This window comes from Dama dama, chromosome 16 (assembly GCF_033118175.1).
Source record: "Dama dama isolate Ldn47 chromosome 16, ASM3311817v1, whole genome shotgun sequence".
Lineage (NCBI taxonomy): Eukaryota > Metazoa > Chordata > Mammalia > Artiodactyla > Cervidae > Dama > Dama dama.
The window spans coordinates 9,736,839-9,751,910 of NC_083696.1; the positions used below are offsets into that span (position 1 = coordinate 9,736,839).

At 48.9% G+C, this 15,072-nt stretch overlaps 1 protein-coding gene across 3 annotated transcripts in view; it reads right to left on the reverse strand.

Moving 5' to 3' along the window:
- The window catches only part of RGS3 (regulator of G protein signaling 3), a 136,772-nt gene that overhangs the window by 105,659 nt on the left and 16,041 nt on the right, over positions 1-15,072 (reverse strand). For all 3 annotated transcript variants that reach the window (XM_061163365.1, XM_061163366.1, XM_061163369.1), the window contains exons 2-5: positions 11,217-11,267; positions 7,871-7,929; positions 6,744-6,838; positions 5,706-5,774 (exon numbers count right to left, since the gene is read on the reverse strand). In XM_061163365.1, coding sequence (XP_061019348.1) covers positions 5,706-5,774; positions 6,744-6,838; positions 7,871-7,929; positions 11,217-11,267 — 274 coding nt within the window. The remainder of the gene's footprint in view (positions 1-5,705; positions 5,775-6,743; positions 6,839-7,870; positions 7,930-11,216; positions 11,268-15,072) is intronic.

The following is a 15,072-nucleotide window of genomic DNA, read 5'->3' on the forward strand; positions in this document are numbered from 1 at the left end:
CGGGGGTCCTGGAACTAATACCCAGTGGATACAGAGAGATGGCTATACTCAGCTCAGTTTATTTTTGAGCACACGGTAGGAAACCCGCTACAAAAAGAAAATGCATTATTTTAAGGGGATGCACTTTACTTTTCTCTCTCAGGGGCCTTAAACTATTTCTGTTACAGACTTATTCCATTTAATCTCAATTTATTTTTAATTTGATGACTTAAATTGCACACACATTTTTCCATTCATCTTCTCTTTCCTTGGTCTCAGTCCCCATCTCTGGTCACAAGCTTTCTAACTTTACAGTGCTGAACTTGGCACTGGGGTGGTTTATAAAGTAGTTGAAAGAGCAGAGGGTACAAAGATAGTGTGCAACACACAGCAAACAGCCTGTCCATATATGTAATTACTATTAGCACAAAAGATTATGTTCTTCAAACATATGTTGTGTGTGTTTTAGGTTGGTTTTTTTTTTTTAACTTGGTGCATAACAGTACAATTCTAAGACTGTTCTCTTACTATAAGTTCTGAAAACATCGTGATTAACACTAGAAGCTTCAGTTTGGCTTTTTCCACATCCTCGAACAAAACTTTTAAGTAGTTCAGTTCCATAGTCAGTGATATTAAGGAGTTACTATTAATTTTTAAATATGATAATGGCATTGTGGTTGTTTTTTAAGTCATCTTTTAGAGAGATCTATAGCTCAGATGAGATGATTTGCTTTAAAGTAATCCACTGGAGGAAGGGAAAGTGGTGAGGGCGTAAATGAAGTAAAATTGGCCACGTATTGATCATTGATGAAGCTGGGCTACAAGTATATGAGGGCTTATTATATAATATTTTCCAATTTTGCCTATGTTTGAAAATGTCTATAACGTCTTAAAAACTCACAGAAACCCAAGTCGAAAGAAACCTTTGAGATCGCTACATTTTACAGGTGAGGAAACTGGGGCCCAGAGCCAGGAAGTGACCTGTCCACCGTCTCACAGCGAGGAGCAGTTATGCCAGAATCTACTTCCCTGAGGCCTGGTTCTCCTACGCTCCCACCAGAGCTGAAATCAGCCTGCCCCCCTCCCAGCACTGAACCGTCTTGTGTCTCTACTACGAGTTCACAGCAGTCCCTCGAAGGACCGCGAGAATTCATGAAACAGATGCTCCCCCTTTCATCTCCTATCAGTCTCAAAATGTAACCGCCACATAGTCAGTTGGATGACTTACATAAAACTGTATTAAAAATGATGTGAGAGGTGGCCTGAGGCATAAGCTCACTGATACAGAAAAAGTTTGGCTTTGGAGCTTTTTCCCACCTGTGTGAGCCAGTCAAGGGTACTTATATCATGTGGTTGATGCCAGGCTACCTGGATTTGTGTCTTGTTTTCACCACTTGCTGGCTGTGTTACCTCGGGCAAGTTACTTAACCTCTCTGTGCCTGTAAAACAGAAACATTAGTAATGCCTACCTTATATGGTATTGTGAGGATCCTGTGTCCACACAATAGATAATGATTAAATATGCTTAAGGTCCACACATTTGGAGAACATGAAGTGCTTGATAAACATGAGCAATGATATCACCTTGGGCAAGTTCCTTGACCTTAGTAAATCTCAGTTTCCTCATCCCTGAAGAGACAGACAACAGTAATTCCTACTTCTCAGGGTCGTTGTGAGGATTAAATGAGATAATATACGTAAAGTGCTTGGCACAGAGAAGGGTTCCTAAATGTTTGCTTCCTTCCTTCTGTAATTGTCCTTCACAGTGTTAAGTTGAGTGTCCGTCCTTTAGAGACGCACAGTTTGATTTCAGAGTGTTCAGCAGGGCAGGGGTTTCTGGCAATGGTTCCTGCAGCTCAGAGGCCTTCTCATTCAGAGCAGGGTCGATAACCATGCCTCCCGCCCGAGCCCGTCCCTGTGGTGCTGGCACCTCGGGCAGGGCCATCTGTTCGGAAAGCAGGCCTGTCTGCGCCTGCTCTGTCCCTCTGTGAGCTTTGGGTTGGGACTGTGACCACAAGCTTGACTGTGTTTTGTTGAATAAGGAATCTCACTTTCCCAAAATAGGCAACAAGTGGAGACACTGCCTCTGTCACGCTGCCTCCCTGGGTGCTGACTCACTTTCCCCGGCCTCACTCTCTTTTCCAAAAACTGACAAGTGCATTGCTGCCGCTTCCCCAGCCGGCTCCGCCCGGCTCACTCCGCTCTCGCAGGGCAGCAGCCGTAGCAGAGGACATGGCGACTCCCACAGTTTGGTGTCTGCCTCCGGCTCCCACTCCACTCCTCGCCTCTGTCCAGGGGGCTCACCAGGCATCCTTCTGTCTGCCTGCCACTCCTCCTCCGTCTGCTTCCCAGTGGCACTGCTGCTGCTAAGTCACTTCAGTCATGTCCGACTCTGTGCGACCCCACAGACGACAGCCCACCAGGCTCCCCCGTCCCTGGGATTCTCCAGGCAAGAACACTGGAGCGGGTTGCCACTTCCTTCTCCAATGCATGCACGCATGCTCAGTCACTTCAGCCGTGTCCGACTCTGTGCGACCCTATGGTCAGCAGCCCACCAGGCTCTAGTGGTAAAGAACTCGCCTGCCGATGCAAGAGACATAAGAGATTCGAGTTCCATCTCTGGCTCAGAAAGATCCCCTAGAGAAGGGCATGGCAACCCACTCCAGTACTCTTGCCTGGAGAATGCCAAGGACAGAGGAGCCTGGTGGGCTATGGTCCATGGGGTCACAAAGAGTCAGTCACGACTGAAGTGACTCGGCACACACGCTGCCTCTGTCTCCTTCAGGGCTTTCCCTTCCTGTGTCCGTCCTTTCAAGACAGGGTTCTGACCCTTGGTCACAGACCTCTCTCTCCCCTGCGCTCCAGGTCAGCAAAGGCATCTCTCCTACACAGTTCTCAGCGGGTTGCCCTCCAGGGACCTCCATCCCGCCCTATCCAAGCTGCTCTCCCTTCCCCTCCGGTGCACTTTGACCGCTAGAGACATCGCTGGCCACCCAGGAGTCATCCTTGGCTTCTCCCACTGCGCTCACAGCCAAATCAGCGGTAAGTACGATTGGTTTAGGCTCCTAAACGCACATGAGTCTGTTTCCCGCCTCTCTATCCCAAATCATCTCTCTCACAGATCACCACAAGAATCTCCCAGCTCCTCCCCAACCTTCCGAAGACTTATCAGAGTGATAGAGCTAAATACACCCCTGTAATTCCTCTGCTCAGCACCCTTCAGTATTGCCCCATCACCAGATTCCCAAACACCAAACTGGCTGCATGAGGTTCACCCTGAGAACCTGTGTAAATGCAGATTCCCTAGGCCCTGCCCTTGAAAATCTGGATTTAATCAATCTGATATGTTACCTGGGAACCGAGGTTCCCCACAAGCATCCCTGATGATTCTGATGCATTGCCAGGACTGAGAACTACTGACCCTTCAGAGAAACTCACACTCCAAAGAAAACCTATAGACTCATCCGTTTAGTTTATGTTTAGTTTACGCCAGCCTCTTCATCTTATCTCCAGCCAATCCCTACTTTGTAATGAACCCTCTAGCAACACCAAAGTGAAAGTGAAAGTGAAGTCTCTCAGTCATGTCCGACTCTTTTGAGACCCCATGGACTGCAGCCCACCAGGCTCCTCTGTCCATGGGATTCTCCAGGCAAGAATACTGGAGTGGGTTGCCATTTCCTTCTCCAGGGAATCTTTCTGACCCAGGGATCGAACCCAGGTCTCCCGCATTGCAGGCAGGCGCTTTAACCTCTGAGCCACCAGGGAAGCCCATCAACAAGTTTGCAAATCCCGCCCCGTGCCTGCCCTGCCCTCCTCACTCTACCCGCTGAGACTGAAGACTCCAGGGTCTCAATACCCGGGTTTCCATCTTGCCTCTACTGTTCACTACCATGTGACCTTAGCTTCAGTCTCCTTTTCTGAAAACTTAAAGACAAACATGTACTTTCCTTCAGAGTTGTCTTAAGAGCTAAATGAGATAAGGCACTGTTAACCCCTGGCTTGTGGTTAACACCCAGGAAATGGTTGCTCTTGTTATCAACACGTCTCCTCCTCACCCACACCCTCAAGTCTCTGTCAGAGGTCCTCTCCCAAGCAGGATGGTCTCTGACTGACCCTATGTGTCCCCAGCACCTGCAACAGAGTTGCCACATAGGTGGCCACGAAATGGCAGCTCAATGAATGAAATCTACAGTACCATGAGCACCAGGCCATGATAACAAGTAGATACTCGACTGAAAGACACCTTTCATTATACAGGTTGTTGTTCAGGGCTCAGTCGGGTCCAACTCTTTGTGATCCCATGGACTACAGCACACCAGGCTTCCCTGTCCTTCACTATCTCCCAGAGTTTTCTCAAAGTCATGTCCATTGAGTTCGTGACACCATCCAACCATCTCATCCTCCATCATCCCCCTCTCCTCCTGCCCTCAATCTTGCCCAGCATCAGGGTCTTTTCCGATGAGTTGGCTCTTCTCATCAGGTGGCCAAATTATTGGAGCTTCAGCTTTAGCATCAGTCCTTCCAATGAATACTCAGGGTTGATTTCCTTTAGGACTGACTGGAACTCTCAAGAATCTTCTTCTCCAGCACCACAGTTCAAAAGCATCAATGCAGGTTGAGGAAGGCTCAACTTGAAAAGTTATGCTGGCTATCAAGTTTAGGGTACCAAAAAGCATTGAGCCCCCAAATATTCTCTGGCTCTAACCTGGTGAGTTGAGTCAATTTTCATTCACCTGGGCCCCTTTTCAGTCACCATTTTCAGTTCTACGACTATTGGATGGATGTTACTGGCCACAGAGCCTCCCAGGTTTCCTGCAATGCACAGCTGAACGAGCCCCAGCTGCTCACAGCGGGCCACACCGTCAAGTGCTCTCACCCTCTTCCCTTCCTTCAGCAGCCAGTTCTCACCCTCACCACCCAGCAGTGCTGCCCTGCTCTGTACTGGCCGCCATGACTCACGACCACATCCACCTCCTGTGTCCTGGGCTGCCTGAAAGATCGACCTGTGAGGATTCTCCTGCACACGACTCTGCAGCTCCTGGCCTCCTCACGGCAGCCGGAGCCCACCGCGCCTGCTCCTGCCTCCCTGCCTCAGCTCGTGCTGTGCCCCTGCCTGCCATGCCCTATCCAACCTACTATTCTCCTTGTCTCATTCTTGTGCTCTGCCCCAAGTTGAAGATCCCACTTTTTGCATGAAGCCTTCCTCGGTTGCCTCAGCCCATAATGAACTCTCCTTCTTCCCAGACTTACTATGCTAGTACTCACTGCATTCCTGTATCCATTCACCCAATAATCACCAGATATCTACATGCTAGGCACTGGGTGCAGTGGTGACTAAGAGAGAAATGGGCCCATGTTTCATGGAGCTTCTGCTCCCGTGGGGCTGAGCCTGTGTGTGCTGTGACTATCGTTTGCCTCCACACAGAGCCTGTTATCCCCTCCTGAAAGTGGGTGGCTTTGGAGCAGAAGCCACACATAGGCTGGTTGGCATTTCAGTGGCCAAGACAGCGTCCTGTTGATACCAAGGGCTTAGCAAATGCACCTTGCTAACAAGATCCGTGGCATCACCTGGAGTGACAGGAACTCACGGGGGTGGCAGCCTCTCCAATGTAACCACTACCATTCATTCATCCAAGCGCTACTTGAGCCCCCACTATATGCTAGCTGTCTGGCTGCCACCCACAAGCCCAGAGCAGGTCTCTCATCAGCTCAGCAGTTCCCCTCACCTGGAGTCACCTGCCCTGTTCCACACAGCTACCAGGAGGCGCTTCTGTTCGTCTTCCTCTTGGACAGGACTGCAAAGCAAACCACATAGTGTTAGCAGAGCCAAGCTCTGGTCCAGACCCAAACAGTCCCTCATTAACGGCGACTCTTGGAAATAAGCTGAACACCCAACCATAAGGAGCCGGTTAAACAAACTAGAGCCCAAATAGAGTGGGATGTGAATATTTATATTCATCAAAGAGTTTACATTACATTGTTAAGGATGAAAAGGAGGTTACAACACGATATGATAGAACAATTCCATCTTTGTAAACACACGCCCACACAAATTCAAAGACCTGAAAAGAAATGCCACAAAACATCTCAGTGAGTAGCAGGACTAGAAGTACTTTCTCTCTTCTTTCTGTGTGCCGATCTTTTCTATTTTTCTACCATAAGCAAAATTACCAGGTGTATTAAGGAAAATAACAAAACATGATTAATCTTCACTAATAAGAAAATATAAAATGTCCGTTGCCTTCCCATTGGCCCCAGAGTTCAGGAGGGAAAGAAATAATAATAATTACACCACCCGACACTCTGTGTTACACTGTCTCATTTACACCTCCGCTCTCTCTGAGCTCAGCCCTATTATTAGCCCCATTTTACAAATAAGGAAGCCAACGCTCAGAGAGGTTAGCAAGTTGGGGAGGGGCGGGTGGGGAAGCAAAACAGCCCTCAGCTTGGAAAATTCCTCCTGCTAAAGGAGAAAGTTTGGCCCGAGGCACAGTGGGAAATTGCCTCCTTTTTTCAGGGGCTGCCAGCCTCGGGCTGGGCGTTTTAGTTCTGAGAAGCAGTCACGTGATACCTTATCACCGTGGACCTCACTGCCGGGCCGGGTGCCAGGGATGCGAGGACACAAGTGAATGAGAAAACAAAGACATCCTTTAGAAGTCACTGTTTTTCTGCTTAGATCTGGTTCTAGAGTTGGCAGACAGAGTTGTTTCAGCTAAACACTCCTTGCCTCTCCTCTTGAGGACCCAGCCACACCAGACTCTTACAAGAAGAAGTTCTCATGGAAGACAGGATCTCTGCAGTCCGGAATGGTCTGTGTCTTCTGGCGGCATAGTCGATTATCTTCAGGGATCAAAGAAATCTCGATTTGGAGAAAAGTAAGGATTAGATGATGTCAGAGCCACCTGATCACCTAAGCCCGATGGCTGACTCTGTGTATCTCCAAGTTACGTCTTCTCCAGCACCCTTCAAACCAGCCTCTTCAGAGGACAGTATGGAGTCCTCCAGATGCCGGGAAAGAAAGAGGAGCCCTGGGCCGGAGGCACTGTAGTCAGATGCTGGGCCAGGGCCTCTTAGGGGTGGTTACCAAGGAGGCAGCCCCAGGCCCAGGCAGAGATGGGATACAATCTGACCACCTCTGCTCTTCCTCCAAGCAGAGAGGTTCCCCCCAAAGCACATAGCTTCTTGTCATCTAAGTCCTCAGCAGCTGCCTAGTGCCCCCTTCCCAGGTCAGCATCCTCCAAGACCCCCATCCACACTCCGGTCCTCACATCGTTCGTCCCCTGCCTTAGGTCCCCACCCTGCTCCTGACCTTGGCCTGGCCCATAGAGCCTCTTACCAGCCTGGGAGCTGCAGGAAGAAGGCAGAGTGGTGCGCCTGACACCTGACCGCCATGCTTTGGGAGGTGCCTGGCCTTTGGCTCCAGCTGGAAGTAGCCTCCACCCACCCCAGCCCCTGTGGGGTCTCTGTTTTCACTGCAAGGTCTCCACTCAGAAGGACCCTCCAGCCCTCAGAGATCCTCTCTCCACCCCAGCACCCAAACTGCCATCCTGCCTCTGGTTTGGGGGAGGAGAGGGGTGAAGACGTTGCTTTTCACAAGAAGGTTTGGGATCGCCTCTGGATTTCCGCTATCCACGCGCTCAAGGTGCTCACCCATGTGGTGAAGCACAGGCTCACCCATAAGGTACCAGTCCTTGCAGGAAGCCAGTCTCTCTTAGCTCAGAGCCCCTCGCTAGGCCTAATAAATGCCTACTGACCAAATGATGGAACTGTAGCTGTCACACTGAATGGCCCCAGGCCCCCAGATATGCTGGGACCTTGGAACTCAGTGACGTGGTCCCTCACCAACCCCCACCCCACTCATACCCACCCTGACAACCTGCTCATCATATACCTTCACGTAGGAATCACAGACGCCGGGTTCCTTGTTCATCAGGCCTTTGCCTTCTATGACTAAACAGAGAATAAAAATGGGGTGGGTGGGTGGGGAAAATCATTACCAGGCTCTTACTCTGCATAACAACCATTGGATATTAATCCCTCTCTGGTCCAGCCCACTCCCACCATCTCCAACACTTGGGCAGCACCTTCACTGAGACATTATAGGGTTCAATTCCCTGACTTCCCAGAAGAGAATGTAAAGTTTATTGAGTCCAAGCCCTCACTTAATGGCAAACATGAGGCTATGAGGCGGCAAGAAAATTGCCAATCACAGAGCAATGGGAATGACAAAGCTGGGTTTAGATCCCCAACTCGAGACTCCCAGTCCAGTGCTATCCCACAAGACTGCCTCTTGGGACAGAGGTGCCAAGCTAGAGAATGTAACCTGTCACTTACTAGCCATGTGAGAACGCTGCTTCACCCAGGAGACTGAATTTGCCTTTTTTTTAATGGGTCAGTGATAATAATGGGCTAATGATAATAATATCCACTTCACACGGTTGTTGCTGTTCAGTCGCTAAGTTGTGTCCAACTCTTTGCGACCCCATGGACTGTATAGCATGCCAGGCTTCCCTGTCCTTCACTATCTCCTGGGGTTTGCTCAAACTCATGTCCATTGAGTCGGTGATACCATCCAACCATCTCATTCTCTGTCGCCCCCTTCTCCTCACATGGTAGTGGCCAGATTAAATGAGATCATGTGCTCATTATCTGCTTAGGTGCTTAGCAGAGTGCCTGGCAAAGTAACTGCTCAAAACGATTTGCTAAAGAAAACAAGGAGAGATAAAGGCAAGGGACAGGTGCGGGGTGAGGTTCATGTCTGGCCATGAATGCGAGTGTGGCTCGTTTGTCTGAGGCCGGTAGAAATCAGACAGTAGACCTGACAGAAGCTGAGCCTCTTTTCTCTTTTCTGTTTGGTTTTGATTGAGCCCTAGGCCTTGGCTCAGACGCAGCCCCTGTAGTCTGAGGCGTGAGGCCTGGGAAGCCAAAGGAGAGAGGGGGACAGGCTGGAAGCGATGAAGGGCCTGAGACTGGGGTGAGGCCAAAGCAAACTCTGCAGGATGAATGGACCGGGGAAGCCGAGATGTGCTTGGCAGAAACTGTTTGCACAGGTGGAGTCAGGCTCTGGCAGGCAAAACACCCCCCTCTGCTGGTCCTTGGGAACATCACCTTGGCCCCCCCCAAGGCCAGGACCGGAGCGCCTGCTGGTCCATCCTGCCTGGTATCCTAGTGTCTGTTCCTGCGTGTACCCTGCCTGTGGGTGTGGTTGAGGGCAGTATCCAGGCCTGCTGAACCCTTGGGTCTCCCTGGCCCCCCGTGGAGGTGCGGCAGATCTGGTCCCACTCTCACTGCACTCCCATCTGCTGTAGAAGCCTGCTGTGCCCTGGACACACCAGGGCATACAGTGTAACTGGGACTGCGAGGAGGACCAGAGCAGCAGCAACAGCCCTGCAGGTGGGTCAGGGGGTGATTCCTGGAAGGGAAAAATGAGGCAAAATGAGCCTTCCTCCCTGAGTCTTAATGAGATGAAGACAGGCACATTTCCTACAAAATCAGAAGAAGGGAGACTTACTTTTCAAAAGGCGTTCAAAAAGAAGGCAGGCTCAGAAACAAGGAACCGCGGGTGCGAAGGCAGAGGCATGAGCAAACACGATGGAATCAGGGGGTCGGGGGGGGCACAACTGGAGGGAACAGGGGTGGAGGGGAGCCTGGGACAGCAAGAGCCAGGAAGGTGGGAGAAACAGGCAGGATCTGCTGGGCCATGATAGGAGCTCAGTAACTACTTCTATGCTGGATGGAAGGAACAAATGGGTAAATGGTGGGTGAAGTATAGAATCTTCTGGGCGGCCCATCAGACCGTTACAACCTGGTCCCAACCTCTGTGCCACAGGCATGTTAGACAGTCTTCAAGTGCATCGTGCCCTCTCTAACCCCTGGCCTGGGCACCTGTGGCTCCCCCTTTGGGGAGTGCCTGGCCTGCCTGCTCCCCTCTGCCTGGCTCAGGCCCCTTCCTCCTTCAGGATGGAGTGTGGACATCACTCCCTCTGCCAAGTTCTCCCGGCCACCCTATCAGCACCACCCAGAGGTGGGCATTTCTCCTTGGCATCCCCAGCCCCTAGCACAGGGATGTGTTCAATCACTATTTGGGGAATTTATGGTTTTCTATATCACTTAACGAACACTCATATAGGGTTAACCACATGCTGGGTACTGTCCTAAGTGCTTTACTAAAATTGACTCCTTTAATCCTTGTCACAACCCATAAGATAGGTACTATTATCATAAGATAGGTACTGATATCACCATCCAGCAGATGAGAAGCTGGGCTTGCTTAAGGTCACTCAGCAAGAAAAGAATCACAGCCAAGATTCGGACACAAGCAGTCTGGTTCCAAAAGCAGTTTGATCTCCAGGTTGGGAAGATCGCCTGGAGCAGGGCATGGCAACCCACTCCAGTATTCTTGCCTGGAGAATCCCCATGGACAGAGGAGCCTGGCAGACTACAGTCCGTGGGGTCGCAAAGAGTCAGACTCGACTGAGCAATCAAGCACAGTCTGGCTCCAAAAGCTTCCCTGGTAGCTCAGCTGGTAAAGAATCTGCCTGCAATGCAGGAGACCCCTGTTCAATTCTTCGGTCGTGAAGATCCCCTGGAGAAGGGATGGGCTACCCACTCCAGTATTCTTGGGCTTCCCTGGTGGCTCAGATGGTAAAGAATCCACCCATAACACGAGAGACCTGAGTTTGATCCCCAGGTTGGGAAGATCCCCTGGAGCAGGGCATGGCAGTCCACTCCAGTATTCTTGCCTGGAGCATCCCCATGGACGGAGGAACCTGGCAGGCTTTAGTCCATAGGGTCACAAAGAGTTGGACACAACTAAACACAGTCCAGTTCCAAAGACGGAACACTACCCTAGCTGTGACACTATACTGCCATCAGGGAATGAATGAATAGAGAAAGCTACAGAGAGAGAGGAAAGGAAGGAAGCAAGAAGAAGGGGAGGCGAGGGAAGCTCTTCTGTGGCCCCACTCCAATGGAGCCAAGAAGGATGTTGAGTTGCCAAAGACTGCTCCAGCCTGCCATGGACTCCACGCTGGGGCGGGACCAGGAGGGGATGATCTCTAGGAGTCCCAAGTGAATATCCTTTTTTTTTTTTCCAATGGACACATGGCAGGACACTATACAAAGAGGGGAAAGAAGCCTTAGCCACCATAACACTTCCACTCATCCCTGGCTCCACGCAGAAGGTCAAGTGGCCCACCCCTTCCCCAGCGAGGCCCGATGAACACAGCCATACTCACTGTGGAGAAGCAGAACCCGGTCCTGGGCATCAACGGACAGCTTCAACTGACCTGAGGAAACAGCAAGAGAGACAGCTTCATCTCATTTCCTTGCCAAGTGAAACATGGAATGACATTGACAGGTATGTGCTTTTGTTCATGTGAAGTGATTCAAAGTTTCATATAGTCTTGGGGTTGAAAGGGAGCTCAGAAACCACCTAGTTAAGCCTCCTCATGGCATCAGTATCTCCAGTGGTGGCTTTCCATCCTGATCTTACACTCCCCTGGTGACGGGGAGCTCACTACCTTTCCAGGTAGCCAAGCTTTCACTGTTAGAATCAGAAAAGTTTTTGCATCCACATGACAATAAGGCTAGATTTGAGAGTTAAGGACCCTGGGTGGGCCTCAGTCGGGAGTCCACACTAAGGGACTGGCCAAAGCTCTCCAGCTGTGCAGACAGCTAGGCTATGTTCTGGGAAGGCAGTAACTATACAAGGACATGGGATGAATGAGTTGGGGGGAAAGCAAAAGGAAAGAGATCAGCTGTGGGCAGAGAGATCTTTCAAAGTCAATGCTACTGCCCCCAATCCTTCCACAGAATCCTGACCTCCTTAAAGAAAAGTTGAGGAGACTTTCTCTGACCTTGGCATAGAGATTTGCTACTCAACGTGAGGTCAAAGAACCAGCAGCATGAGAAGCATGGAAGCACGAGAAGTATCTCATGAAGCATGGGAGTTAAAAATTCAACATCTCAGGACTTCCCTGGTGGTCCAGTGGTTAGGACTGTGCTCCCAGTGCAATGTACCCGAGTTCAATCCTTGGTTGGGGAAGTAGAGCCCATGTGTGACAAATCAACTAAAGATTCTGCATGCCACAAGTGGGATCCTGTGTGCTGCAACTAAGACCCAGCAAAACCAAATTTTAAAAAATTCTGCATCTCAAGCCCTGGCCCAGGCCTACTGAATTCAAGTCTACAGTTTAACAAGATCCCCAGGGAGTTGCAGGCACATTAAAGGTTGAGGAGCCCTGGACCAGAGCTCAATGAAGAGTCTCTTAACATGTTTCTTAGTTAGGAGAAGGCCTTCTTAAGCAAGACACAAAAATGCAGAGATCACAGGGGAAAGAGATACATTTGACTCCATCACACTTTTTAAATGTCTGTTACAATTAAACGTACCATAAACAGATTTATGAGACAAGGCAATCGAAAAACAAGCAAAGGACAGCAAATTGGAAATTCAGAGATGACAAAATGGCCAATAAACATACAAAAAGAAGCTCAAGCTCATGGAGATCTGAGACATGCAAATTCACAATAAAACATCATCTTCCCTCAATCCGACTGGCAAGAAATCTAAGAGATGATAATGCCAAATGTAGGTAAAGACAAAGGAAAACAGATACCCTCATGCCCTCTTGGAGGAAGTATAAATGGAGAGTAATTTCTGACAATATCTATTAAATATAAATGTCCCTATATTTCAACCTAGCAATTATACTTCCAGGTAACTATCATAGACAAAAACTCAAGTGGCTCTATAACATTGTAAAAAATTGAAAATACTAAAAAAACCCATCAATGAAAATCATTAAATGAACCAATTATAGTTGTGCTGTGGGATAGTATGGGCTGATATAAAGAATGGGAGAGTTCTATGCATCCTGGGGTAGGAACATTATTGAGACAAGATTACTTTTTTTTTTTTTTTTTTGGCCATGCCAAGAGGCATATGGGATTTTTATTCTCCAACCAGGGGTCGAACCCATGCCTTCTGCATTGGAAGCATGGAGTCTTAACCACTTGACTGCCAGGAAGTCCTGAGACAAGTTTTTAAGTGGAACAATACGCATGATATATATCTCTCTGTGTTTGGTGTGGTGTCTGTGTATGTGTGTGTGTGTGTGTTCTGAAAGGATGTCAAATTAAAAACAGTGATCACCTCTAGGGAACAGATTGGGAATTGGAGGGAGGGAAGTCAAGAGGAATTTCAATCTCCCATTACTGGAGTTGTTGTAACAATACAAATATATCCATGACCTATAGCACTTCTATAATTAAAAATAAATTAAAGAGGAAACACACGGAGAACAGACCTGTGGTTGCCAAGGAGGAGAGGGGGTAGGGGAGGGAAGGAATGGAAGTCTAGGGTTAGCAGAGGCAAACTATCACACATAGAATGGATAAACAACAAGGTCCCATTGTATCGCATGGGGAACTATATTCAACATCCTGTAACAAACCTTAGTGAAAAGGAACATATATATATACAAAGCTGAGTCACCCTGCTATATAGGAGAAATCAACACAACATTGTAAATCAACTATACTTCAATAAAATTTTTTAAAAACTAAAGAGAAAAATAAGCAGGAAAGAAGAGAAAGAGAGGAAAGGGGTAAGCAAGAAAGGCAGGGAGACGGGAAACGTGAAGATGATCGAAGGACAAGGACTGGAATACAGATGCAGAATTGAGGGGCTGCATGAGGGTTCTCCTGTGGTTTTCGCCATTTTTATTTTTAAAAGCACAATATAAAAACAAAATAGAATATCAGGTCATCCTCATAGGCATCCAGCAGCTCTCCAGAGAGAGAGAGAGAGGACCACGCTCTTCGTCCTCAATGACATGTGGAAAAATCGTCTCTCAAGTCAAGTAGACTCCTCCTAGAGCCTCAAGAAGCCAGGGAACTCCATCTACCCAGTGGACACAGGGCCTGCAGAGAACCAGGACATAAACCAGAAAGCCTGAATCTGCTCCATCCATGACAACCTTGTTTAGCAGTTATCTGCTTCCGCTTGATCACCTCCAGGGATGGGGAGCTCACTTTCTGAAATGAGAGCTCTTTCCCTTTTGAGATGATTCTGGCTGTTCAATGCCCCATCTCTATAGAGTTAAATGTGGTGTCTTGGTACCTTTCATTGACTGGACCTCACTCTACAGTCTCTAGGCTCTCTTCTTTAGATCAAAGTCTAAAGTCTCTCCACCATTCCTCAGGGCACAGTGAGACATCCCTCATCATCCCAACTCTTCATCTCTGGACATGCCCCATGAAACTGGGCTGGTGGCTGGGGTTCATGCTTTGTTGCTGGCTGCAGGAAGGGCGGGCAGAGCACAGAAAGGAGGGAAGCTCTGCATCTATAGCTCTGCAGCAGTCCACCAACCACTATGATCTTGCCTCTCACACTCTGCACTGCTTAAGCTACAGTCCCAAGCAATTCAGACTCCAGCCAACCCTGATCCAGCTCTTCACCCATCAGAAATCTCTGCTGCCTTCCTGCCCAGGACACTGATCTCAGAAGCCCAGGAGGCCTGTTCCAGTTCCAGCCCCAATGACGCTTGTCTCTCAGAGCCACAATGTCCTCGGCTGTGGGGTGGAGTAATAATAGGGGTTATCACACTCTCTGAGCTGTGTGGGAATCAGATAATGCTGGAGGGTGAGGAGGTCCTTGGATGAAAGGCGCCAGGAGAATCCACAGTATTATTAGCTCAAGGTCTGAGAAATTACCACTTTGGGGCTCCCTAGAGCTTAGAAACCTCCTACAAAAACTGCCCAATCCAGTGTGGGGTGGGAGAGGGAGGTTGGCAACAGACAAATAGGGCCAGCAGCCATGGATGGGACCTCATCAACCCAAAGGCATCTGTGTTTAACACATTTTTTTTCCCTGAAACTCTACCAATACAAACTCTGCACAGCCTTTGACTGTGTGGATGACAACAAACTGGAAAATTCTTAAAGAGACCACCTGACCTGCCTCCTGAGAAATCTGTATGCAGGTCAAGAAGCAACAGTTAGAACTGAACATGGAACAACAGTCTGGTTCCAAATAGGAAAAGGAGTATGTCAAGGCTGTATATTGTCACCCTGCTTATTTAACTTATA